Genomic DNA, 27,758 nt, shown 5'->3' on the forward strand with positions numbered 1-27,758 from the left:
GAAACAGAAGTCACCAGAACCTTATATATAGTGGGAGGGTGGGGTGGGGTTTTTCTCAGAAGGGCAGTAGGAGATGGATGATTGACTCAATGGGTATGGTAAACCTGTTGACGACTGTTAGCAACTGCAATTAATCCTATAGGACTAATTTGTCCTCCCACTATATATAAGGGTCTGGTGACTTCTTTTTCAGTGTATCTGAAGAAGTGTGCATGCACACAAAAGCTTATACTCAGAACTTCTTTTTCAGTGCATCTGAAGAAGTGTGCATGCACACAAAAGCTTATACTCAGAACATTCTCATGTTGTTGCTCATTTGTCTACCCGGTAGAAACCCTGCTTGGTCTTCGTTTATAACACCTTTCAATATTTTCTTTAACCTGTTTGCCATCACATCTGCAAATAGTTTATAAACATTGTTCAGGAGTGATATAGGTCTATAGTTTTTGATTGATGTCAAATCTGTTCCCTGCTTTGGGATCAACATTATAAACACTTCTTGCCATGACTCTGGTATCTTCCCCTCCTTTAGGATCTTATTCATGACTGTCTTAAGTGGTGCTGAAAGCACATCTTCCAACTTCTTATAGTAAATTGTTGAGAGTCCGTCCGATCTGGGAGATTTTCCTAGCTTCACCTTTGTAATAGCTTGATGAATTTCCATCATTGTTATGGGATAGTTTAAATATTCAATTTTATCATTTGTGATTTTTGGAAATTTACTTTGACTTAAGTATTTTTCTATTTTCTCATCAGCTTCCTTACCTGCTTGGTAGAGATCTTTAAAACATTTTGGAAAACTTTTGCTTATTTCCTCGGGTTCATCAATTATTTCCCCTCCTTCTATGAGTTTTTGTATCATCTTTTCTTTTTGTTTCTTCTTTAACTGCCAAGCTAGCATTCTATCTGATTTGTTAGCAAATTCAAAACTTTTGTTTTAGCCATTTTAATTTATGTTCAATTTTGTGGTTTAAAAATATGGAGAATTGGGTTTGCAACATTTTGATATTTTGTTCTGCGGTCTCGTTTTTTTGGGTTTTTCGGCCTTTCTAATTTGTACTTATCTCTTTCCTAATTTGCTCCATTTTGTTTTCTCTAATTTTCTTCTGGATGGCACTTTATTGGATACAGAAACCTCTCATAACAGCCTTGCTAGCATCCCACATTACTTTGATGTCAGTTTCCCGATTTATATTTATTTCAAAAAATTATTTTAAGGCCTCTTGTGCTTTTTGTTGTTGTTGTTGTTGAAAATATTTTCATTCATTCTCCATCTCCATCTTAATTTTCTACTGTTTCTCAGCTCTAAGGTGACTGGATTGTGGTCCGAGATTAGTCTTAGCTGGATTTCTGCTTTTTTTGTTTTCAATATTAGGTTACTTGACAGCCATATTGCATCAATTCTCCCTGCTGACTGTTTTGTATCTGCGAAGTGAGTAAATTCTTTCTCGTTTGGGTGTTTAAGTCTCCATACATCCTGTAGATTGAAGTTCTCAACCAGTTGGAAGAAGGTCATTGGTAATCTTCCTCCATTAGATTCTTTTTCTCTAACCCTTAACAATTTTGTGCCCAGGGCAATCACTCCTGAGGTTCCCCCCACACTATGCCACTGCCTGGAGGTTACTTTTATGTCCTAATTTATACTCTGCTTGGAAATGTGCAAATAAAGTACATATTACCAGCAGTGCAGTAGTTCACTCTGGAGTGCAGAAGCACATCATGACAGCTTCCATGCCTACAAGCTTTTGCCATGACCTCCAGCACAGTCCATAAATACAGGGAGTTGTGCTGATCATATAGAAAGAATTCATTTTTGTGCTAATGCAAATGTTATGTCAGTGCAAGAATTTCAGTTTACCAGATGGAAAGATCCACCTCCTCCCAAAACATGCTGTTCTGTGGATTCTCTTGACTCCCACTAGACAACTTTAGGGGGCGCAGGAGGTGCATGAGGAAAGAGAGGGGGGAAATCCCCAATGCACAAGCACAGGACTTCTGCTGACAGTACCAATTTGGTGAATCCCACTCTGTATCTATAGAAGTAACACAGCTGACTACAGTCATTTCCTTGTTTCCTGTAAGTATGTTCCAATGAATGTATGGGTGCTTTTGCCTGCATAGGTTCCCCGTACAAAACACACTGAGCTTTAACAAATAAATCACGAGCCAACTGAAATGTCATCATTTAGTTTTAAACTGCTAGAGCAAAGTAGGAACCCTATTAAAAAAACCCCCGTATAGTCCTGCTTTATTATTTCCTTCACTCTACAACTTCCCAGAGCTGCACTACCCTGCATTCCTCTTCCAGTGCACCAGTGAATGACTATTTTCTCCTAGAATGCCTAGAGTAGGAATCTAGGCCTTGCTGACTGCTTCGCAAGCAGTCTTTCTTAGTCATCATGTGGAAGTGCAAGAGGTGAAGGGACTAGTGCTTAAGTTACCAGTTGAGAGTTAATTCTTTGCACACGGTTGGTTGGTGAAAGGAGGAGAAAAGGGGTGTTCAGCTGGCTCAGGCTTTCAATACCTCCCCCAGAAAAGAAATATGTGGTGGCTGCTCTGCCCACAAGTTAAAAGCAAGTTGAGAAGGGGATCTGGCTCTTGTTGGTTGCTCCAATATGGGCAATTTTCTGTCCTTCTCTCAAGAAATCCAGACATCCATTAAACTGAAAGAGGCAAAGAATGAAAAAGAAGCATGATGTCTCCTACCTGTCTGATACATCCGTGAGAAGCCTGAGCATCTTCTGCCACACCCCCAGTCCTTTTCTATTTTCCAAGTGCCAGAGTTTCCTGCTCTGTTCCTTTCCAGTCTTGTTCTCGACAAGGACCAGGGAAACATCTCCAAGAAAGATGCCTTGGAGGAGCCATGACAACCGGAGCTACAAGTAAAAGATTGGTACAAAGCAAATTAAAACAGGGTAATCACAACCGACAACCTCTTTTCTTCCACTTCCACCCATGTGGCCACCAAATTCCTTCTTTCTACCGTTCTCCTTAAGGATGAAACACACTGCAATACGCTGGCAGTGGAAAACTTATGGTCCATGGCTTTCCCCCACTGCAGAAAATATTTTACTCACTCTCCCCTTAGCAAGTGCTGTGCAGGTTTGTTTCCACATAGCAGCAGCTTGGGACTGCATAGAACATAAGAAGAGCCTGCTGGCTCAGGCCCATGACCCAGCAACCTGATCTCAGCCAGATGCTTATGGGAAGCCCCAAAGGAGGAGCTGAACACAACAGCACTCTCCCTGCTTGTAATTTCCCTGCAACCGGCAGCCAGAAGCATATTGACTCTGACAGTGGAGACAGAATATAACCATTGTAGCTGGTAGCCACTGATAGCCTTATCCTCAATCAGTTTGTCTAATCCTCTTATAAAGCCATGCAAGTTGGTGGCCATCAATACTTCTTGCAGGAGCAAATTCTACAGTTTAACTACGTGCTGTTAGAAGACAATATTTGCTGCCTGGATGTTGCCTGTGGACATCATGTCTCCTTGCTGTGCCATATACACCATGCAATGTTCTACAGGAGCTGCTGTGCAAAACATATGGCAGGGATATTTAGGGGACCATTTCAGAGAAGGGGCTTTTAGCCCATCTTTAAGCATTGGCCTCACCTCTCGAGTTCCACTGTCACCCCCTTTGCTTATGACAGAGTGCTTTGCTTTCTGCATAACGTAAGTGGTCCAGGAACCAAAGTCCTGAATTTCCTTCAGTGCAGCGCAAGCATTTGTTCATCTTATTCCAACTTGTCTTATGGCCTCTTCCCACATTATATTGTTTACATAAATATTTAACAGGGCACTATTCATTCAAGTGTCATAGTGGGTTACAACACTAAAATAATACAAACTTCTTTTAAGATCCGAACCCCAAAAAGCAATGACAGTGAGCAGAAATGAAGCTAAAAAGAAACCAAAGAAGTGCAAAACAGCAATTAATGCCCCCAAGCCAACTGATACGGAAAGCATTTCACTTGTTTTCACAAGATGCTATCCAAATTGTGCTTGAAACAGAATTCCGTAATCCTCGAGCTGCTGCAGAAAATGTCTGTTTCTGGTGGAGATTTCTGTAGTCTCTCCATGAGACAGAATACAGAGAAAGGCCTTCTGAGAAAATCTTAAGTGCTGGGGAGAGGGTCATATGGGAGGAGACTTTCCTAAGATGAGTGCCTTTTTCGGGGGGGGGGGCAGGGGTATGCATACTCCTAAACATTTTGTGAATCTAATGGGAGAAGAACCTTTTTTTAAAAAAATAGTTTCTTCTCTAGCATGGTGAATGGTCAGTTCCATTGCTACCCCCGATGGCAGCCTCATTTCCTGCCTTGGTGTTTCCTGAGTCTCAGGCGGAAGCGAACATTTAACGTGTGAAGTAGGAGTTGGAACCTAGCATGGTGATTGGTCAGTTTCTTTATATTTACTGTAACCGCCCGCCCCCCCTGATTTGAACTATAAAATGGTGATTTTCTTGAGTTAAAATGAGAATACCCCTAAACACTTTTTAAAGGAAAAAAAGCACTAAGATAATCCATTTAGGGCTTTAAAGGTAGGAATGAACACTTTTACGCAGCACCCACCATGCCACAGTACAGACCCCTGTGCTTCCCCCTCCCCCAGGCTAGCTATGCTACTGCTTTTACCTCTCCCAGAAACAAATTTGCAGCCTCTGCAAGATAGGTATTTGGTCTCATCCAGCATGAACCTCTTTGTATTATGCTCTTCAAAACAGGTGATAGATATGAATGCCAATCTGCACCTGTAAATAGGTGGCCTACCACGTTCTATATTAGTTGAAGTTTCCAAACTGTCTTCCAAATGGGCCCCACACAGAGTGTGCCATAATAGACTGATACAAAAGAAGCCCAAGCATGAATGACAGTGCCTTAGCCTCTATCCTCTAGTAGCAGGCAAAACCAGCATGTTAGCCAAACTTGATTACAGGCACTCTGGGTGCCACCTGCCACCTGGGACTCCAGGCACCCCCAGCCTGCAAAACTGGTCCTTACAGGAGAGTGTGACTCTGCTCAGAACAGGCATATCCCTAGGCAGCCAATTCAGTTTATTCCCCTCTACAATCAGTTTCATTTTATCTGGATTGATCTTAACTTTATTCCTCTTCATCCAGTTCACCACTGATTGCAGGTGAGCATTGAAGCACTGTGCTTCAGCTGGATTTGATGAAAAGGAAAAACAGAGCTGGGTTTCATCAGCATACCGATGCTACTAAACTTCCTATCCCCTGGCAACCTTTCCCAGTGTTTTCGTTGTGTTGGGCAGCATGGGAGACATTACTGAACTCTTAGAGCAGCGGTGGGAAACCTCTGGCCCACAGGCCTAATTAGCAGCACAGTTTTTCCAAATGCCCACCAGACCCACACCTAACATCAGGTGTGACTTCAGCTGCAAAAGAACAAATGGGTGCCTAAAGCACACTCCCAACTATTTCTTGGGAAGCAGGGCTTGCTGACAGCACCTATCATAGAATCATGGAGTTGTAGAGTTTTAAGGGACCCCAAGGGTAAACTAATCCAACCTCCTGCATTGCAGGAATCTCAACAAGATCATACATGACAGGTGGCCACCCAACCTCTGCTTAAAAACCTCCAAGGAATGAGAGTCCACAACCTCCCAAAGCAGGGGTGAAATGAGGCTTTAATCCAGCAAGGTCAATGACCTCCCAAGTGCATTTGCACACACAAAGGCTAGGAGCCTCAATGGTGCCCCTCTGGAGGCCTCAACCAGGGCAAAAAACCCAGCTCGGTCCCCCTTCCAGCTGCAGCTCTGTCTAAAGGAGACTGTTCCACTGTTGAACAGTTCTTACTGTCATGAAGTTCTTCCTGATGTTTAGTTGGAATCTCCTTTCTTGTAACTTGATTCCATTGGTTCGAGTCCTACCCTCCAGAGCAGGAGAAAGCAAGTTTGTTCCATCTTCCATGTGACAGCCCTTGAGATATTTGAAGATGATTGGTGATGACAACAAACCTCTCTGAAGCTGCCCACCTTCAAGTATGGTTTAGGTTCAAACTGTGCTTGCAAATGGACATTTTCCTTCTGCAGACCAGCTTTGAATGCTGCTTTGTTGCTCTGTGTTGGAAAAAATATATCCATTTGCAGGCACGGTTTGAATCCAAACGGTATCTGCAAATGGACAGAGCAAGCGTTCACTGACAGCCACCAATAAATTGATCAGCGCTAACAGTGACCCTCTTTTATTGTGGAAAAGCAATAAAATGTTTTGTTTTTCTTTTTTTAAAAAGAAAATAATAATCAACTGACATCATAATGCCACCAAGTGATGGACAGGTGGGTCGCCCCACCCACCAATCTAAAAAGGTCCTTGGAGAGTGGGTCAGTTCTGGATCCAGTCCTCAGGATGAAAAATATTCCCTGCACTTGTCCAGAATGTTAGTTGGTGGCAAGTCCAGGTTATATATAATTTACAGTTCTGAGGGCTTATAGAACAACCAATTTGTCACTTTTATTAATTTATTTTTGCCTAGAGGGCTGGGTGCACTGAGCAATCCTATCCATTATGCTTATTTTCATGGCTGAAACTAGTTTCTTCTACTGATATTTCTCTTGTCCCCAGTCCCAACTTTCAGTTCCCATTACATGTTTTAGCTGTTGAGATTCCCTCCCCCTTTTCTTCCTGTGATCACACGCATTGCCAAAAAGCCAGGTATTGAATATTTAGCAGTTCTTATTCCCCATTAAATACTTTGCCAGAGTTGTCCACTCAGTTCCCCCTTAAATGCACATCCTCCTATAAAATGGGAGAATGTTAATGCCTGTGTTATCCAAAAGAGCAAGAATCCCTCTCTCCCTTTAGACATGGCCTAATAGATACAAGTTAAAATTGACAGCCTTTTCAGTAATGAACTCTTTTATATTCAGGCAAGCAGTAGAGATGAGCGGAAAGTCTGCAATAAGAGGGTGTTGCCAGCAATTACACCATCATCCCCCTTGATATTCCTTTCAAAAAATAGGTTTTTTCCACTCCTCTCTGCAGGTTATTATAGACTTTCCAATTATGATCCGGTGGTATTTGGATTTTTATTAATTAAAGTACCATACCCCAAAGTGGTCCCAAGGATTTCACTTGGGTTTAGTATAACCAAGTCCCTCTGTGACCCTTTATTCCTGCATAGAAAATTATTTCCTGGTGTTTTCTCATTTTAGAACTTGCTGGCTCTCATTGTCAGGTACAAAATGTAATCCTTTACAGTTTGGGCCAGTCTCAACACCTCTGCATTATGAACACTGCAGTGTACAGCTTAAAAAGCAGCAAAGTCTCTGCTAATAAGAAACAGCAAATGAGGTGTGGGTGAGCACACAGATTTAAGCAACTTCAAACTAAATACAACTTGAGAATACTAAAAGGAGTAACTTACTGAGGCTACAATAAATAATAGACTTTTTGGCATCGAGCGGATAATAAGAGAACTGAGCCTTTTATCAAAGCAGTAGTTGTGTTGTTGTTTTTTAATCTCTATTTTGAATTGTTTCATATGCAATTACTATCTCTTAGAGAAGCTTTTGCCAGATATTTTGGGTCATCCTCAGCTCCAGCTACCACAGCTGTGCTGGCTGGGGTTGATAAGCACTGTAATCTAAAACATCTGAAGGACATCAGGTTGGTGAAGCCTGCATTATGTACAGGATCAGTCCTGCTACCCACTGACTTCTACTTGGCATTTTTGTGTGGTGTGTGGGTAAAAATGAGGTGCTGGTACTCGTATCTTCATAAAAATACCATGGATGCCAGCACAAAATGGCTGCCATGGGCAACACAAAATGGCTGCCAAGGCCAGCAACAAAAATGGTGCTGGTACTCCATACTGTTGACAACCATCATACACAAAAAGCACTGCTGCTACTTTCCCCCAGAAGTCTCTGGTGAGGAATTTGTTCTTTTCTGGTATAATAGTAAAGCCATGTGAATGCATAGACCAAGGAAAGGGCACCTCTCTAATTTGACAGTATAGCTTTTGATATTAAGTCCTTTTCAGACATTATAGAAACCCTATAACTATGCATGGAAAATGTGGGAATGGAATTGCAACAGCAGGCTCCTTCTCTGACCCACATGTTCATTATAACATGTAAAGCTATGCATGGAGGTATCTACACTTGTTCTATTTAATCTTGACCAGTTATGGGAGGAGCTGGCTGTTGCGATTCCACTCCCACCTTCCCATACACTTTCAGATGTTATAAAAAAGGACAAATGTTAAAAGCTTTTTAAAAGCACAAGGAAACATGTGGCCTTCCTGACCATTGTGGCGTGCAACTTTCCCCGACTCCTAGGCTGTCTCTCACCATTCAGACACATGATACCACTGCCATCAGCAACATGAGAATTGATATGTTATGGTTTGGCAGGACTCATGGTAAGATCTCAAGAAGAACAATGACCCTAACTGTACATTACACAGAAACATATAACCACACCTGGACAGCTGAAAAGCTGCTTTGGGATGCTATTCTTTGGAGCAGAACATTGCCTAACCTTTGGATTGAGCAATGAATGCTGATGCACCTTGTGCTCCTGTGCATTAGTGCACAAAGAGTAGTTCGACCCCAATTCATCTTACATTTTAGTACTATAAATATGTCACTTAAATCTCCCCTGAATACCTTGATTGATTTCCCATCTTCCTACAATCAATCATGGTAAAAAATCAAATCAACTTGGACCATCCACATCAATGCTTTTAAAACCACAGCTTCTGAAAGTGTAACTTGTGCTAAAGGGGTATAAGCAGCATGAAGAGAGTCAGGGTCTCAGATTTGTTTATTTTTGTTTCTTTTAATTCAGAAAGCAGAGGGCTGACCGACTCCTGCCAACTGAGCGCAATGTAGGTGGCCTCTCAAATTATGCTGGCTGATAGTACCGAAGGCAAATAATGCCAATTGCCTTTTGTTCACCCTGCACACAACCAAATGAGTATTTTACTCTCTCTCTCTGTGTGTATTTGCTGTCAACAGGAAGAATGTAGAATGTATTGCTAGGGTAGGTCAATTTGCACAACCAAATGAAGTAATCCCCTCTCTCACCATCAAGTATTTACCAAAGTGCCAGATAATAATAATAATAATAATAATAATAATAATAATAATAATACCTTTATTGTCAATGTACAACCTGTGTACAATGAAATTAACCGAAATTAATCTAGCAACCCCAGGGAGGTTAAACTCCTTAAACTGATAGGCCAGAATTGGGTCAGAAGCAACTCCTTAATCCCTACAAAACCTTCTTTGTCGACTTACTCAGTCATCTGAACAACTAGGAGACCTATTCCTCCTGTCTATTTGGGCCCCGTCCTGATCTCGACAAGAGCCCCATGGGGTGTGGTGAAGCAAGGTAGTGCTATGAGAAGGTCCGGGGAATAACTTACTTCAAGATTTAAGAAAGGTCTGAAGTCTTTTTGTCTCCTCCAGGGCCAAATTATTATTCCCTGGTGCAATCCCTTCCTGGGAGGTCTTAAATAGGCAGGACTCTGGCTTGGAGGCTAGTCCTCCTCTTCCTCCTCTTAGACAATTCCTTCCAGGACTGTTGCCTGAATTGATGGGGAAGAGTATAAACTTCTGGTGGATGTGGATCTCAGAGGTTATGATTCAGAAACTTCTGTCTCAAGGGTTCACCCAATCTGATGGGCCTGGACTCTGGCCCGCTCACAATGTTGGCACTTGGATTGATTTCCACCTCCTTTGCCTCTAGTGCTGTTGCTTCTACAAATTTGGTTATCCCTTCTTTATTTGAGTCAGAGCCCAGGCTGCTGCATGGGGTGGGAGTCCTCACAACCTTGTCCTTAGTCACCCAGGAGCCAACATTAGGCAACACAGATGCCTGTATATCCTGAACCTGCCTGTATATCCTGAAGCTGTGCCATAAGCCTGCCTCTCAAAGCTTGTTATCAAACATATTAGACTGAAAGCATTTGGTAAATTGGAATGGATGCTGCAGTTTGCACACACGTCAGCTGCTTTGATGAAAGGAGTTATTGGCATCATACATGGGAGCTCAGCATATCTGCAAAGAGTAAATACACAGGCTGTAATGAACTGGCTCAGATTGAATTAGCTGGCATGCTGCCTGAATGGATGCCTTTGGCTTTCATTTCCACAGTTCCTAAGCTCTGTAGTAGGACATTCCAAGGCCTTTAACACCTGCTGAAGTGAACAAGAGCAGGCAATGATCTGGATGCCCCAAGCCATGATGCTCCAATGAGACTGGCGTTCATTTTGCAGATGATGGCAGATGGCACTCTCTGTGTGCAATGGAGCCTAAAGCAGACTCTGGGCATGTTTAAAAAGATATGACTCTAGGATCTCATTGTTATTGTTTCTGGGTGCCCCCCTCCCCTCCCAACCACTCCCTTGATATACATTTCCAGTAGGTTATTCAGAAGCCAGAAACACCATTAAAGAATGTAATCAACCATCCTGGCCTGACACTGTCTCATCAGTGCTTTGAAAGCCTTACTGATTCACTAAACAGAAAGCTGTACAATGAATTAGGAGAACTCTCTTGTTGGTTTAGTCCAGGGGTTAAAATAAATTGCACTCAGGCATAACTAGAGCAGCAACGATGCCTGTGTTGAACTGTGATTACCTCCCTGGGCGGCCTATCAGGCATGAGATGCTCCTAAACATCGCTCTAAACTACAAGATCAGATGGGTTCTTGATCCTATCTGTTCCTTTGAAATTGCATAGAATGAATCAGAGTTCATTTCCAGGGCATGCGGTAATAATTACTCAAGACAAGCATGCAAGTTGCTGGCATCTTTCACATGGAAGAAATAAGGACATAAGCTATCACTGGACATTCCATATCCTTGGGATGAAGTTTGAGTCCATTTATATTTGCTTGAATGAGAACAAGCTCTGTATGACTGTAAGAGCCAGAGCTCTGCTTTTATAACACCGGAGCTCTGAAGAGTAAAATATGAGTAACCTTGGATGGATACATTATATTTTCATCCATCAGATATCGCTGGCATAATTAATCCTAGTGTAGAGGAAATTCAGCAACAAAAGTGGTTCAGGCTGTTTACAAGATTAGAGTCGCCACCTGGACCATTTGAAACCTTTCTGTCAGATTTCTGCTACCTGGTCTGACACACTTTCTCGCTGATGTTAGGCTATGCATAATCTGAAGCCTGCACTCCTGTGTACTTAACATATGCAAAAGAGCAATGGCCTTATTCTTCCTACTCTAGTAGAGGTGGCAACCTAAGCAGGAAGGTCGCCTATGACAGCTGCTTAGTAATTAAAGTTTTATCGTGCTGGAGGCTTCTGACTTCTCCATTATCTATTGCATGGCTCAGGCAGGCAGATTGAAGAAGAGATTTGTGAGTAGAGAAGTTTGAAATTTTGTCCTCTAATGTGAATGCCCTGATTTGGCAAACGGAAGCTCCATATTCAGAAAACTCAGAGGAAACTTAATCATACAGTAGCTGCATGGAAGGGGAGATAGCAGCTGCAGAAGAATATATTTCAACACTGATCTAGCAAAGATTTAGATGGGTCTAATCCTCCTGTGACTTGTGACATCTCTACAAGGTCAAAACATGTTTTATGGGTGGATAGATGGATACATCATTAGGGGCATGTAGTTTACTATCACTTGCAATGGAAACAACTTTTGCCTGCTGGAGTAGAGGGAGACTCTTTAAAAGAGGCATATATAAAATATGAAGGTTTGACATGCAGGGAAGTGCTTATCTGAAATATTCACACCTCTGCACAAATTGGGTTGGGGCTCCTTTGAGTTAGGGAAGTCTCTGAACATTTTATTTTCAGAAAGGACGAGCAGCGCTATGAGAGCAGTATTTTAACACCCTGCTTCTGGTCACAGGAGCAAAGTGAATAATGGAAATCTAATCCCTTCTGGTCTTTCCAATGAAAAGACATGAATCTGCATAGGGCAGGAGTGGCCAACATTTTGGGCAAATGGATCACAAGTCCAAGGTCTCAGACAGGGCTTCTATACTGCCTGCTAACGTGTGTGTGTGTGTGTGTGTGTGTGTGTGTGGGCATACATATAAGGTTAAAAGACTGGTACAGTTATCAAAAGCCCAAGAGTATAGTGTGGACTGTGGTACTTGTCCTTTTGCCTATAAGATCTAAACTGCAATAATGTGCCACAACAAAAAACATCACCATGTTGCCTACATCATAGGTACTTCCAGGTAGTTAGGACACATGATTTGCATGCAGAAGGTCCCAGGTTCAATCCTTGGCATGCCTAGGGTTTTTTTTTCAATGAACAGGTGATGGGAAAGGCCTCTGTCTGAGAACTTGCTGCAAAACCTGGTTAGATGGACAAACAGCTTCCTGTGTTTCTCATGGTGCAGGTGGGGACATCATTTCTCAAAACCCCATACTATCGTATCAGTAGACATGAGGATTGTCCACACTAGAGCAAAATCTGGATTTGCACCAGCCTGTCTCCCCATCAGTGTTGGCCATCCACAAGATGCCCTCCCCATCTCAGTGTCATCTTGGACTCTTCTCCCTTTAGGTGTGAGGTTCTTCAATCCTTGGAAAGTCTTAAATGGCAAGGATTTTTAAAAATGTAATGGGGGGGGGAGTTCAGGGCAGCATTAGGATGGGGTCTACATTTTGCTCCATGGTGGACAAGTCCATAGTGTTTTGGGGCAAAGCTACTTTCCCAATCTCATATATATTGGTTAGCTACATTCTGAACATGAACTTTATCTGCGGAGGTAATGACATGGAAGCCCAGCTGTGGTAGCTCCTGTTTGAAAGAGTGCTGGACTCACCATACACACTTAAAGGTAAAGGTACCCCTGCCCGTACGGGCCAGTCGTGTCCGACTCTAGGGTTGCGTGCTCATCTCGCTCTAGAGGCCGTGAGCCAGCGCCGTCCAAGGACACTTCCGGGTCACGTGGCCAGCGTGACGAAGCTGCAGCTGGCGAGCCAGCACCAGCGCAGCACACGGAAACGCCGTTTACCTTCCCGCTATAAAGTGGTACCTATTTATCTACTTGCACTTAAGAGTGCTTTCGAACTGCTAGGTGGGCAGGAGGTGGGACCGAACGACGGGAGCTCACCCCGCCGCGGGGATTTGAACCGCCGACCATACGATCGGCAAGTCCTAGGCACTGAGATTTTACCCACAGCGCCACCCGCGCCACCTCATACACACTTAGGCATACACAAGAACCCACATCCCTGGAAGTCATTGAGGGTTAGGGGGCATAGAGTGCTCCTACATACACAGGACCAGGATCTGAAGTTTTCCCCACTCATATCCTTACAGGAAAAGTGAATGGGTTTATGTGGGAGACTTGGTGAGACAGGGCTCCAAAGTGAAAACTTCACTGAGACACTGAGTACAGTTCAACAACATCTTTCTGAAATCTACTGTAAAATTCCAATTGCTGGCCTGATTGTGAAATGCCCATTTGAGCTGTCAAAGCTAAAAGAGGTCGAGGGGAGGAGAGGAATTTTAACATGTAAATCCAAGCCAGTCCGACTGGGAAATGCTGGAGAGGAAATAAATATGGGAAAGCAGAATTTTAATTTCGCCATCATATTTTCCAGCTATAACTCCATTATGAGGATGATCACTTGCTCCTATCCTCCAGGATAATTAGGGGGCAAGGACTTGCTCCTCTCCATGCAATAGGCTTGGAATGATGTTGAATTATTCTGGTCACATAGATTGATTGCTCCAGTAAAATAGTCTTCGAAGCCTCAAGCCAGGGCTTGTTCAGAGCCGAGGCTTCTGCACAGTGTGAAAAGGAAGAAGCAAGAACCATTGCCAAAATCTGTTGAGTCTTTATTACCAACAGCTGCAATGCTGGATCTGCATGGGCGACTTTTAAGTGTCACCGGGAGTGACAGAGGTGGGGCAGTAATAGATTGCAACTTTCTCTTCCCCTCCCCAATGCACTTTCAAATGCAAGTTTAATTATTCACCCTGTTTATGGACGGGGGGGGGGGGGGGGACGAACACACCTTGGGAAATTATTCACCCGGCTTCTGACAGCAGGCAGATTATGAGAAATATTCACACTTGCTGGTCTGTGACAAAATGGAGTTTTAGAATATTTACATCTTGCATGTGCTGCAGGCATGAAGGAAGGAAAGGAGAGACTCTTGTAAAGGAAGAAGCAATGGTAAGAGAGGAAATTGAATAGGAGTGTGTCAATATGTCAATCGAAATTGAGGTAGCAAGTGTCTAATTGTCTGAAGAAAGATGTCCACTAGGAATAAATGCAATCAAATAATACAACATAAAAGTCTCCTAACCTAAGCTCAGGAAGAAAAATCACTATAGCAGAGGGATGTTGTCAGAGAAAGGGGAGCCAAGGGATGATCCAGACAGTGTGGACATGCAGTGGCGTAGCGTGGGGGGTGCCAGGGGTGCCGGCCGCACCGGGCGCAACATCTGGGGGGGGCGCGAGTCCAGAGGGAAGGGACAAGTTCCTTCCTCCGCCGGGCTCCGGCCGCCACCACCAGCCTTGCGCCCTAGCGCGCGCGCCCCCCGCCACCGCTGCGGCTGCGCTCCACTCACTGCTCGCAGGAGGAGCAGCCGCTGCAGCAGCGCCGACACCGCCACCGACGCCTGGCCGGGCACGGGCAGCCTCCGCACCCCGCCGCCGCCGCCGCCATCCCCTTGGCCCAGCCACAGGCAGCGGCTGCTTCTGCCGACTGGAAGGGAGGAGAGCTCTGAGGGGCCTCGACGTGCCCTACCCTCCCCAAAACCCTCCGAGACGAAGCCGGCGGGCGGGCGAGGGTCTCCCGGCGGAAGGGGGCGCCGCTGGCTCCGGCTCTCAGCACAAGTCTCAGCCGCGGGTGGGGGGGGCGAGGACGGAGCGTGGCTGGAAGCCCCCGGACCCGGCCGGGAGGAGGAGAGGCGCTCGCCAAGCCCGGATCTGGAGCGCCTCGGAGCGCGGGCTCCACCTACAGCCCAAGGAGAGGAGGGGGCGGGGAGGCGCCCGAGGGGAGGGGGCTTCGGCTGCCTCGGCCCGTGGGCTCCGCAAATAATAAATTTAATAAATTCCTGCTGAGCCTTTGGGGGGGGGTCCTTGGCTCCTTCGCTCGCCCCCAGCCCCAGTGGCGTAGCGTGGGGGGTGCAGGGGGGTCGGCCGCATCGGCCGCAACATCTGGGGGGGGCTCGCTCGCACTCGAGTGCTAAAATCCACGGGTTAGGGGGCGCAAATTACTTGCCTTGCCCCGGGTGCTGACAACCCACGCTACGCCACTGTGGACATGCATTAAAAACAGGGTTACTAGTTTGGATAAAGTGCGGGGAAAGGGTTACCTTTTTCAACATGAAGTGTAGTGCACAGAGGAAGGAAACAAAACCTGCTTCCTCCCCTGCTTTATGTTTCTGCCTTAAGGTATTTCCCCCCAGCCTGGCTCCAATACTGGAAGTAAGCAAGTCTCAGGAAAAAGGTCTTTAAAAAGTGTATCACGGGAAGTTTTGAAGGAGGGGAGGGAAAAGTTTCACTCCTCCCTGTGTTTTATTTATTTTGTAATGGGAAGGTGTAGGTGTGTTGCTTGTTTGGGGACTGGTGGTCTGAGCAACATCAATTTGCCTTTTGTGAAAGGGGCATTTTGTGCTACCGCTTTGATTTTCAAAGGCCAAGGCCAAAAAAGGTTAAGAACCCCTGGCTCATGCTCATTTTGTCCTTTTCCATTACAACTACTCTGTTCTTTTCATCCTGTTTTCTTCCATTAACTTCTCTAGTTATAGAGATTCCCCCAGCTGTCTGGAAGAAGAAGAAGAAGAAGAAGAAGAAGAAGAGTTTGGATTTGATATCCTGCCTTTCACTCCCTTTAAGGAGTCTCAAAGCGGCTAACATTCTCCTTTCCCTTCCTCCCCCACAATAAACACTCTGTGAGGTGAGTGGGGCTGAGAGACTTCAGAGAAGTGTGACTAGCCCAAGGTCACCCAGCAGCTGCATGTGGAGGAGCGGGGACGCGAACCCGGTTCCCCAGATTACGAGACCACCGCTCTTAACCACTACACCACACTGGCTCACACTGGAGCAGATTTGGGGGAGGGTATGAGGCATGGAGGGGGGAGGAGCCCTACTGCACCAACAGAAGTCTTTCCCAGTGCACAAGGAATTAGCTGAATAGTTCCCTATGTATTCTCTCTGCTCTCATAGCAAGATGTTAACCCCAAGGTGACAGATGAGGGAAGGAGGGTTCACCTAGAAATACAGGAAGCTGCTGTGGTCAGGCCATTGGTCCATCTAGCTCAGCATTGTCTGCACTAACAGCCGATGACTCTCCAGGGTTTCAGACAGGAATCTCTCCCACAGCTACCAAGAGACACCAGAGACCAAAACTAGAACTTCTTGCATGCAAAGCAGATGCAGTATCGCTGAGCTTTCTCACCTCATCTGGAATAACTGGGGGACAGTGGGCACACCATCAAGCTAGTCTATTGAGCAAGTTCTTATGTTGAGTTACACTGCAAGAATTGGATTTGCCACCCTTCCATAAATACCATATTTTTCGCTCTATAACACGCACCAGACCATAACACGCACGTAGTTTTTAGAGGAGGAAAACAAGAAAAAAAAAATATTCTAAACGAAATAGTGGATATATGATTTTTGTGGTTCATGCTGTGGCCACAGACATGTGATCTGACAGTGAGTTTGGAGTAGCCCAATGCAAAAATCTTGAGGATCCATGTGGATCCATGCTTTGTAACCATGGAGGAGGGAAGGAAGGGGAACCATGGATCCTCTGCTCACGACTGCAGCAGATCCCCCCGCCACCCACAGGCATTCACTCCATAACACGCACAGACATTTCCCCTTACTTTCTAGGAGGAAAAAAGTGAGTGTTATGGTGCAAAAAATACGGTACTTGTTTCCATTCATATCTCTGGCGAATGTTGCACAAACACTTGATCCTGACAACCTCCCAATTTCTGTGGCCATTCATGCTGTGTGTATGCCCGGGTTTTGCAATTACCCGGTATGCACCTAAAACAGCAAGAGAAGAAACTCTGCAAACCAGGTCAACCCCACCCTATTCTTATTAGAGTTTCTTATTAGAGAGTCTCTTCTGAAATCTGAAATGTTTTCCAGGAGTGGGAAAAGGGAGGGGACAAAGATACAGGTGCCTTTGCTTGCCTGTTGCAACACTGTTTTACATGGAGTTCACCCCCAACACATAGTTATTTGTCCTCAACAATCTTCCTTTACCACAACCTTCACCAACCTGGGGTGCTACAGATTTTTTTTGACTACAGTTCACATCAGCACTGGATGCGGCTGGGGGATTTGGAGTCTAAAGCATCTGGAGGGCACCAGGATGGTGAAGGCTGCTTTATGGAGTTTGCACTGAGACTTAAGTCTCTCAGAACTGTGGCTCTAAATGGGCATCTATTCACTGAGCGCCAATTTCTTTTTGAAAATGTAGAAAATGTTAGCATTACTAATAAAGTATAGAAAAATCAAACTTCAGATATATGGATGCAATGAATCTGAACTCTTTGGGTACTTATCCAGGATGCTTTTGTATGACCTAGCAGTTCCTATTTGCACAATTCTGCTGTAATTATTCCTACGCACTCTGCAGCACTAGTGGCAAAGCGGTTTCCAATTTTAATTTTATACGCCTCTTGGGTATGTAATTTTCCTGCCGCTGCTAAAGAGCACCAGTGATTTACATCAGCGATGTTAATTACTTCTAAAGGCCAAACATGACAGTTTTCATTCCCTCCTTACTTGAGTGAATTTATCATTCACAGAAGTACAATAGTCGTTCAAAGGAATGGGCAGTTCTGGCTGTCCCCTAACCTATGATGCTCCTGTCCCTGTACAAATTAAAAAAGAAATCTTAAGGGGAGCTTTAAGTCTGGCACACATTGATTTATCATCCTTTCCCATTGGTCTAGGTATGAGTGAATGTGTCAATTTGGTTTCTCTCCATTTTTCACTTTTTCTAGCCTTAAGTTCAGTTCTTTACATTTCCATATTCATCTGTGTGTCTTTTTTAATAAAAAAACTTTATGAAAATTAATTAGCATTTTAATGTGAATTTTGCCCAATATACATATTTTTGCAAGCTATTTCCCTAATATAATGCATTATTTGTGTGTTTTTTTTTACTAATATATGCTTTTTTATGCATATTTTATCCTAGTACAAACATTTTTGTCAACATTACTGAGCTGGAAAACAACATTTCAGATTTCAGAAAACTGCAAATTTTGAAGTTGTGCTTCAGTTCATGTATTATTTGGGGAAGTGTGATTAGGTAGGTCTGCATTTAAATGTGAACTGAACCCAATTCTTTCACCAAGTTTCTTACACAGGACTCTCCCACTTCAAACCCAGTTTTGAATGGCGCTTTTTGTGAGTCTTCTTTTTCTTTAGCCAATAACGCTAGTTCACCAGTGGAGGCGCTATTTCTCACAGCTGGTTTCGAACTCAGGGTCCCAAAGATCAGTTTCTAAAGGTGAGAGAAGAATGGAGATAATGGGTCCTCCACTCGTTGCTTGATAAACACAATTGCTGCATATTTCACTGGGTTCCTTGCACGTACACATTCACAAAGGAATTCACCATGCTGTCCACAGCACACAGAAACATTGGTGAACATGTAGTAACGATTGTCTTTGCTACTTAAAGTGCAGAGATGCTCTACACCACTGAAAGCAGCAGCCCTTGGAATGGAAAACCCGACACCGCCCGAGCCATTAGTATTTGTATCTCATGTCATTCAAATCAAAGGGTGATGTGAAGGGCCTTATAACACCCAGACATGCATCTTCTTTTCTGACAATCTAAGCACCTGGCACACTTTTCCAGTTTGCAGCTAAGCAAGTGTACTTACCTCACAGGGTGAGTTTTTCATGGGAGCTGGAAACACAGCACTAGTCACCACAACTGTTTCTGCAGCTGGCATCTCACTGGTGTTAAGCAAAAGTGCACATTCTGGGAGGGGGAAAAAGGAGGGGAGAGAAGAAGGGGAGGTAAATTTGTTACTAGAGCAAGCTTCTGCAAAACTTTGATGGAACATTTGTGCAGCAGAACAGAGTATTTGGTTGTGGGAGGGTGTGCACACACAGACATGCAAATGTCAGGTAGACCCTTATTATTGAGGGATAACACAGCTAAAGTCATTTTTCAGTATTCTTTGGATGTAGTAATGCAGTTTCATATACCCCAGGGCCTCACCTTCAGAATTATACGCAAGCGCCCTGCCAGCTTCTCTCACAAACAATGTTTATCCCTGACTTGGGATTTGTTTTCTTCACTTGCTCCGAATCAAAATGCATCCAACTTTTTAAAAAATTTGATTTTGAGTGAACCTCTGCCGTTATGAAAGATGCAAAAGTAATATTTCACTGAAGCTTGAGGCTGAAGGTCACTTCTACCATCATCACGGCAACATGAAGAGAACTCCAAAAGAACGGAAATCTTGGCGCTGTGAATTGCTCAGGGCCAGCCTGACACATTTTGCTGCCTGAGGTTAAAGACAAGATGCCTCTCGTCCTCCTGCATTCCATCTGCTGGAGCTGACTGGACGGGCAATTCAGTCTTACTTCAATCCTGGTGATGGGGCTCGTGCCTTGCCACCACTTCCTGCCGTCAACAACTGCCATGTCAGACAGCCACCTCACTCTCCCTACCTAATGGCAGGGTAATGGAAATAAATAAACCTTGGAAATTTTATTCTCTTTTCAATGACTTAAGACAGTGGTTCCCAATTAGCTAAGAACTGTGGACCCCCACTTTTTCAAAAGCCAAGTCATGGAGCCCCGGCTTTTGAATTTTTTAATATCTCTATGCAGTGCTATTTTTCTAGAAAAAGAGGTGCCAGAACTCACCATGGACTCACCCTTGCTCTCTTATAAAGGCAATAGCACCCACCTGAGAGGTGCCACAACTTGGTTCCGGTGAGTTCTGTCTGAAAAAAGCACTGTCTCTATAGAAGTTTTTGTTTTGTGAATGGTGCCACAGGTGGGTTATGTGGACCTCCTGTGGTCCATGGACCACTGATTGGGGACCACTGGCCTAAGACAATTAAATTAGGTCTATCCCCTTCCCCTTGTAGTATGGTACAACTCTGACATACCTTTCAAACAAAAATGGCTATGTTGTGGATTTCCAATATGCCACAGATGGGCCTCTTGGGAAGTTGATGAACTTTGAGTCCAGCCACAGTCTTCATCTTCAAAGGAGCAGTAGAAGCCAGAGGGAAGTTTTTCTGCAAGGAAAATTGCGGGAGACAAAGATCTGACCAGCAATTCCTGAGCACAGAATAAAGGGAAGTGTTTCTATGGTTCTTCTTGGGTGAGCAGATTGTTCCTTCACAGTGCTGCACCAGCAATGATGTATGGTGCTTTCCCCAAGGACTCCAAGAGGTTCAACAGCCATTACTTAGATTACCCTGCAAGGTAGGGTAATGCTATTGTTATCTATAGGTTATAGATGGAATCAGGGCTCAGGTTGAGAGATAGTGCCATTCTCTGAATTTTGCAGTGCAGTGCTCCAGCCAAGTGGACAAAAATTCATATACCATGGTAAAATATGCACCAAATGTATATTTCACATCCACATTTACATTATGTTAGGAAAAATCACTTTCCAAAAATATATAAGGCAAAAATGTGTGCATTACAAAAAATAATAATAAAAGAAAAATCATGCTACAATGCTGATTAATTTTTATAATTATAAAAACCCACAAATTTCTGCAGAAATGTGGAGAACTGAATTCAGGTTTAGAAAAATGAGAAACTGGGAGAATGGAAAGTGAGAGATCCATCTATCTCTGTACGTAAAGTTCCCTGCTACTGTGTGTGTTGAAATCAATGTGGACCAATTCCTGAGATCGACAGCTCTTCTTGACTACGTGCCATCACTCTATGGGGGAATTTTTACACATTTAATGTATTTTACATACTTCAAGGTGGAACTGAATGTAAAATATGTAAAATGTACATAAAATATATTGAATACTTAAAATTCCCCAGGATAGTGACAGCACATCACCACGATCCACAGCACCCAGTGGGACTTGCAACATTAATTATAACACGCTTAATGGCACTTGTAGGAATCTGGAAGTACTTTTAAAAACAGCAGCAGCAACAACAAAAAATCTAAAATAGTTACTGGAAACATGGTGAATGCTCAGCCAAGCTTATACTGTGAGTTTCTGTAAATAACAAGGGAAATTATGAGCTCAAACATAGCCAGTTTGTGCACCCCTAGTTTATTTCAGGTAATGTAGATTGCATACGAGAGCAGCTTCATCCACCTGGCCAAACAAGACTGCTTCTGTACCAGTCATGAAAGCCAGATTAGAATGCATATATGACCGTTTATTTATCATTTCTCTATCCTGAACAATCAGTTTGCTTTTAAGCGGAATTTTCAGCTTCCCATAAATATTTAATGTACCTAGCACACGCATACACATATTTTTTTCCTTTAAAGGGATGTCATTGTATCAATAACCAAGAGTAACTTGCAATACAATGATATTCCATGTGAAATAGAAAACTGACATACATAATTTTATTTTTGGAGGCTGAATTCATTTTCACAATCAGCATATTCTTAGTGCATTTAAGATCTTTTGCCCAGTTCTTGTAAAAAAAGCCATCAACTGGATTTTTGTGTGGTTTTTTTTCTTAAACACATACATTTGGGTATGCAATATTGCCTAATATAATTTTAGGTAAAGGTAAAGGACCCCTGGATGGTTAAGTCTAGTCAAAGGTGACTATGGGGTTGCAACACTCATCTTGCTTTCAGGCTGAGTGAGTGGGCGTTTGTCCACAGACAGCTTTCTGGGTCATGTGGCCAGCATGACTAAACTGCTTCTGGTGGCGGTGTAGTCTAAACCATTGAGTTTCTTGGGCTTGCTGTCAGAAGGTCGGCAGTTTGATGGGGTGAGCTCCCATTGCTCTGTCCCAGCTCCTGCCAACCTAGCAGTTCAAAAGCATGCCAATGCAAGTAGATAAATAGGTACCACTGCGGTGGGACGGTAAACAGCATTTCCATGCGTTCTGGTTTCCATCACGGTGTCCCATTGCACCAGAAGTGATTTAGTCATGCTGGCCACATGACCCGGAAAGCTGTCTGTGAACAAATGCCCACCTCAACCCCATAGTTGCCTTTGACTGGACTTAACCGTCCAGGGGTCCTTTACCTTTTTAATATACTTTTATTACTTCAAAATAATTACCCCAAATATAATGCATTTCTGCATGTTATTTGCACTAAAAAGTGGATTTTATGCATGCTTTGCCCCTGTATGTGCATTTCTCTACACATCACTTAGCTGGAGAATTGCATTGCGAAATTTGGAGACATGCACATTTTGAAAGATGGCTTTGTTTCGGTCCGTGTATTGTTTCAGGAAGTGTCAGTTATGTAGGTTTACCTTTACATGTGAACTGAACTGAATTTCTTCCCCCATCCTTAATGAATGAGCCACTCACATTGTAAGGCAGCCTTCACCAAACCAGTGTCATCCAGTGGCTTTGGGCTGCAACTCTCACCAGCTCCAGCCAGCATTGTGGAGAGCGCCAGCCTGTCAAAGACTTCAGTAGGACCTCCCAGTTTGCACACACAGGGCTGTGAATCAGAGCGGCTGCATTCATCGTTGCTACTGCATACCCTTGTACTTTTATTCCTTCTTCTGTAGAAACTCTGTTACTTCTAAAATTCTGCTTTGGTAAGAATCATGTGACACATTCAACCTTTTTTTAGACCTGGAGATATTTCTTTTTTTAAAAAAAAAATCAATGTGTTTTAGTGCTTGCAATTTTAAAACTCATATTTATTCAATTACTGTCTTGTCATATTAAGAAAGCTTCTATGCAGAAAGTAATATGGATTTTTTTAAGACATTGGATTCCTCGCTAAATCAATATTAAGTCTAATATACTCATGCTCAAAGTGTTAGAGAGGTTTGTGGCTCTGCAAAACTCCTCTCTTCTTCTTTTTTACACTGTTTCCTCTCATTCTTGCCATGGTCCTGTTAAATGAACATTTTATTGTAGCCTGCCCTATTCTTAAAGCTCAGAGTGGGAAACAAGATTTTCTTATGTTGCTGTTGTTAATTTGTTTAACATGAAAACATTTACCTTTCTAACAAGTGCCCAATGTCACTTAAAATATAAAACAATAAAATTAACCAACTATAGTACTAATTGTTTGGTTGCTTGCTGCTGTTCCCATTTTCACCTTTGCAGACAATGAGATGGACATGACAGTACTCAATAAAACTCATGAGTGGCGATGAACTGATTTGCTGATATAGGCTTACACCAGAGGCTACCTATATACAGTGGTACCTTGGGTTACATACGCTTCAGGTTACATACGCTTTCAGGTTACAGACTCCGCTAACCCAGAAATAGTGCTTCAGGTTAAGAACTTTGCTTCAGGATGAGAACAGAAATCGTGCTCCGGCAGCGCGGCAGCAGTGGGAGGCCCCATTAGCTAAAATGGTGCTTCAGGTTAAGAACAATTTCAGGTTAAGTACGGACCTCCGGAACGAATTAAGTACTTAACCCAAGGTACCACTGTATTTGCTTATCCATCTACCCTAATGTTCAAGTTGTCTGCCCCTGAAGTTTTGCTGAACACTCCTTCTCCTCAGTCCAGACAGCCATCTGCACTCAGCTGCACACAGGGATCTCGTACACAAAAATTCCAATGGGGAGAGGGAGAGTTATTCTGCATGCACAAACAGAAGTGTATACAAATCAGCTATGTTAACAGAAATGAATGGAGAAAGCAATCAGGCCAGACACCTCCATGAGCACATCAGAGCAATTGCGCATGGAGGGAATTTTAAAATTAGGGCAGATGTGGTTTTGTTGCTAGATACAGTACTTGCAGGCTTATTCTTCTAAAATAAAGAATTCACATTCCTTCTCCACTCTACTCCATTCAGAGAAAGCAAGGGCAATGAAAAGCCACTGCCCTCAAGTGATGTGAACTCTCAATGGCAATGAAGTGCCACATCACCACCACACAAGGTACGTGATCTCTTGTTGACTTGAGATTATTTAGTAGGAAGAAGACATGGTTTTAAATGATCTCAAGCAGCTCATTTTGAGGTTCACCAACCACCCCTCTTCTGCCAAATGGTTTGCCTGCAAAATTTTTGCATAGTTCTAGAAAAGTATTTTATTATAAAGTTCTTCCATGTTGTCCCCTTATATAGATAAAATGGCACATTCATTCTACTTCCATTGGGATTTTGAACTCTGAAACACAGACGATTCCGTCCCCACCTTGTGATTATTTTTACTTCCCCTCCTCAGGCTAAGTTCTGAATAAAATGTCACAACTAAGTATACCCAGAATTCTCCTTGAAACAGCTCAGCATGTAGTCCAGCTGAATTCACTTTAGTGCCTGCTATACAGTATACAGAATGGTGTAAACAAGCCAGAGCAGTCAGAAGGAGACATCTAAGCATCAAACACTGCCTAGGGCCTGGGAGGTGGGGAAGCGGCAGGAAAGCTTATTGTGGAGCGAGAAATAGTGATGTATAAAAAGAGCAATTGCTAGCCCAGTGTAGCACTTTCTTCTGTCATAAATATGTCTTTATGAACCTTTGGCTGTCTTGTACTATGAATGCACAGACTTCTTCACTTATTGTAATGTCTCCTACATGTGGCAAACCAATGACAGCTATTTATTGCAATTCCACTGCAAGCTTTGTAGTTTCTAGCTCATGTGTCAGATTACATTGTCTGGATTCTTTTTTTGGTTTGCACAGATTAGACTCTTATTAGCACAATCCTGATTAGCAAAGGCCTTGCACAGAGCTCACAAAAACACTTTCTGTGGTTATCATTTACATGTCTTGGTATGTTTGCATGTGCATTAAATATCAGATGCATGAAAGAACCACCATGGCTCCATTGCTACCGACCATGACCTTATTCTGTTGAGAATTTAAGGATAATTCAGGCGATAGAAAGAGTTTTGAAAAGTGAAGATATACAGGGCCAATCTTGATGCCCATAGACCACTTAAGGAACAATTGAGCACTGGGATGATATTCAGAAATATGGCTCTGAATTTTCATAAAAACACCTCCCTGTAAACTGAGACTATAAATATTATAGTGATGACCATAACACCAAGGTTAGTCGCTAATTATGTTTGCCATTCCAGCAATGTACAGATAAATGAGCATAATTTTGGATAAATCATTTCTAATGTGGCTTTTACCTTTTTTTTTTTGCTTCATTTATGGATTTATTTTGGTCATCTGTGGATTTTTATCCAATTGATTGCAACATTCATATTTGCTGCACGTAATGTATCTACAAACTCCAAGTCACAACAAAACAAACAAACAAAACAAACAAGATGAATTTTAACAGGGAGAAATGTAAAGTATTGCACTTGGGCAAAAAAAATGAGAGGCACAAATACAAGATGGGTGACACCTGGCTTGAGAGCAGTACATGTGAAAAGGATCTAGGAGTCTTGGTTGACCACAAACTAGACATGAGCCAACAGTGTGACGCGGCAGCTAAAAAAGCCAATGCAATTCTGGGCTGCATCAATAGGAGTATAGCATCTAGATCAAGGGAAGTAATAGTGCCACTGTATTCTGCTCTGGTCAGACCTCACCTGGAGTACTGTGTCCAGTTCTGGGCACCACAGTTCAAGAAGGACACTGACAAACTGGAACGTGTCCAGAGGAGGGCAACCAAAATGGTCAAAGGCCTGGAAACGATGCCTTATGAGGAACGGCTAAGGGAGCTGGGCACGTTTAGCCTGGAGAAGAGGAGGTTAAGGGGTGATATGATAGCCATGTTCAAATATATAAAAGGATGTCACATAGAGGAGGGAGAAAGGTTGGTTTCTGCTGCTCCAGAGAAGCGGACACGGAGCAATGGATCCAAACTGCAGGAAAGAAGATTCCACCTAAACATTAGGAAGAACTTCCTGACAGTAAGAGCTGTTCGACAGTGGAATTTGCTGCCAAGGAGTGTGGTGGAGTCTCCTTCTTTGGAGGTCTTTAAGCAGAGGCTTGACAACCATATGTCAGGAGTGCTCTGATGGTGTTTCCTGCTTGGCAGGGGGTTGGACTCAATGGCCCTTGTGGTCTCTTCCAACTCTATGATTCTATGATTCCTTCACCTTCCTCTATAAATCACATAAGTAGCTAAGTCAAAGCTGCTAAAAAATCCTCAGAAAGTTCATATCCTGCAGTATCTTTTACGAATGAAATTAATCCCCCATACATTTGGGTAGAACAACCAAAAGTCTCTTCCAACTCTATGATTCTATGATTCTATGAATAAAACTTGATAGATTTGCCCTATGCCCCAAGAAGGTTAAGTGGTCCTCCTTATTATACATCCTCTCAGAACCAGCCAACCAATGATGTGAGCTGAGGCAGCTGCTTCAGGCAGCACTTGAGAGAAGAGGCACCAAGGATGAAGAAGAAGCTGCTGCTTTGCATGGCAGGGTTGCCATAGCTACTGTGTATGGCAGCAGTGGCAGCGGCTTCTCTTCCTCTTCTTCCAGGTACCACCTCTCACTGGGCAGCCTGGGCGAACAGGCATGCTGCTTTCATAGTCTATGTACTAGAGCAGAAAACCTATTCACTGTGTGCCCAGAAAGCAGCAAGGGACTGCCTCACTGCTGGCATCCCTTCACACAGTGACTATGAGGACTCTGCCTTGTAAGGCAGCAGTGGGGCAGAGGCTTCCCCTTCCACCTTTTCACCCTCCTTCTCCTTCCTTGCTCACTCATTTCCTCGCTAACTTGCTCTCCCTCTATGTGGTGGTAAAAGGTAAAGGTAAAGGGACGCCTGCCCATTAGGTCCAGTCGTGGCCAACTCTGGGGTTGCGGCGCTCATCTCGCTTTATTGGCCGAGGGAGCCGGCATACAGCTTCCGGGTCATGACTAAGCCGCTTCTGGCGAACCAGAGCAGCGCACGGAAACGCCGTTTACCTTCCCGCCGGAGTGGTACCTATTTATCTACTTGCACTTTGATGTGCTTTCGAACTGCTAGGTTGGCAGGAGCAGGGACCGAACAACAGGAGCTCACCCCGTCGCGGGGATTCGAACCACCGACCTTCTGATCGGTAAGTCCTAGGCTCTGTGGGTTAACCCACAGCACCACTTAATTACTTATAACTGATACAGTGCAATACACATTCAGGGGCAGGGGTGTGAACTTAAAATATTGGGGGGGGGTGGCAGGTAAGCCACACCCTGCATAATCAATCACAAGACTTGGTGCATGCACACCATTTGAATGGCAATGCCCATCAACTTGGGGGGGGGTAGGTACCCTCAAATATTTTAGGGGGAGCCTGAAGGGGCCTCAGCCCCTAGGAGTTGGCTTGTATTTTCAGGGGCTATATATGAAGTTGTGAATCAGTCTTAGACAAATTTCACACTCTGGCTAAAAGATGGGAACTGTCTGTCAACACTATGGGAGGTACCCTGGCTTGAAGCTTGTAGTCTTGCTGTGTGTGTTGGTGATGATGAAGTGGATTTCTGACACACCCTTCACCATAAGGTCTCGCCGCAGATTACAACAACGAAACCAGCACAATTTAAAACAAAACCAATCGACTATGCACAACAATCAGCAGGTTAATTTACAGTTTTGTGGCATGTCACAAAACTTTTCAGCTGTCAAAGGCCAGAGTAAAGAAGCAGATGAATAATGATGATGTTAGGCACACTTCTGCAGGGAGGGAATTCCACAGTTTTAAGGCTACCACAGAGGAAGCTCTCTCCCAT

General features: G+C 43.6%; 1 protein-coding gene across 1 annotated transcript in view; it reads right to left on the minus strand.

Moving 5' to 3' along the window:
• ALK (ALK receptor tyrosine kinase) overlaps positions 1 to 27,758 on the minus strand; it is a 579,386-nt gene that overhangs the window by 120,499 nt on the left and 431,129 nt on the right. The window contains exons 7-9 of the mRNA XM_053382982.1: positions 20,088 to 20,219; positions 18,843 to 18,943; positions 2,707 to 2,876 (exon numbers count right to left, since the gene is read on the minus strand). Of these exons, the coding sequence (XP_053238957.1) occupies positions 2,707 to 2,876; positions 18,843 to 18,943; positions 20,088 to 20,219 (403 nt within the window). The remainder of the gene's footprint in view (positions 1 to 2,706; positions 2,877 to 18,842; positions 18,944 to 20,087; positions 20,220 to 27,758) is intronic.

This window comes from Podarcis raffonei, chromosome 3 (assembly GCF_027172205.1).
Source record: "Podarcis raffonei isolate rPodRaf1 chromosome 3, rPodRaf1.pri, whole genome shotgun sequence".
Classification (NCBI taxonomy): domain Eukaryota; kingdom Metazoa; phylum Chordata; class Lepidosauria; order Squamata; family Lacertidae; genus Podarcis; species Podarcis raffonei.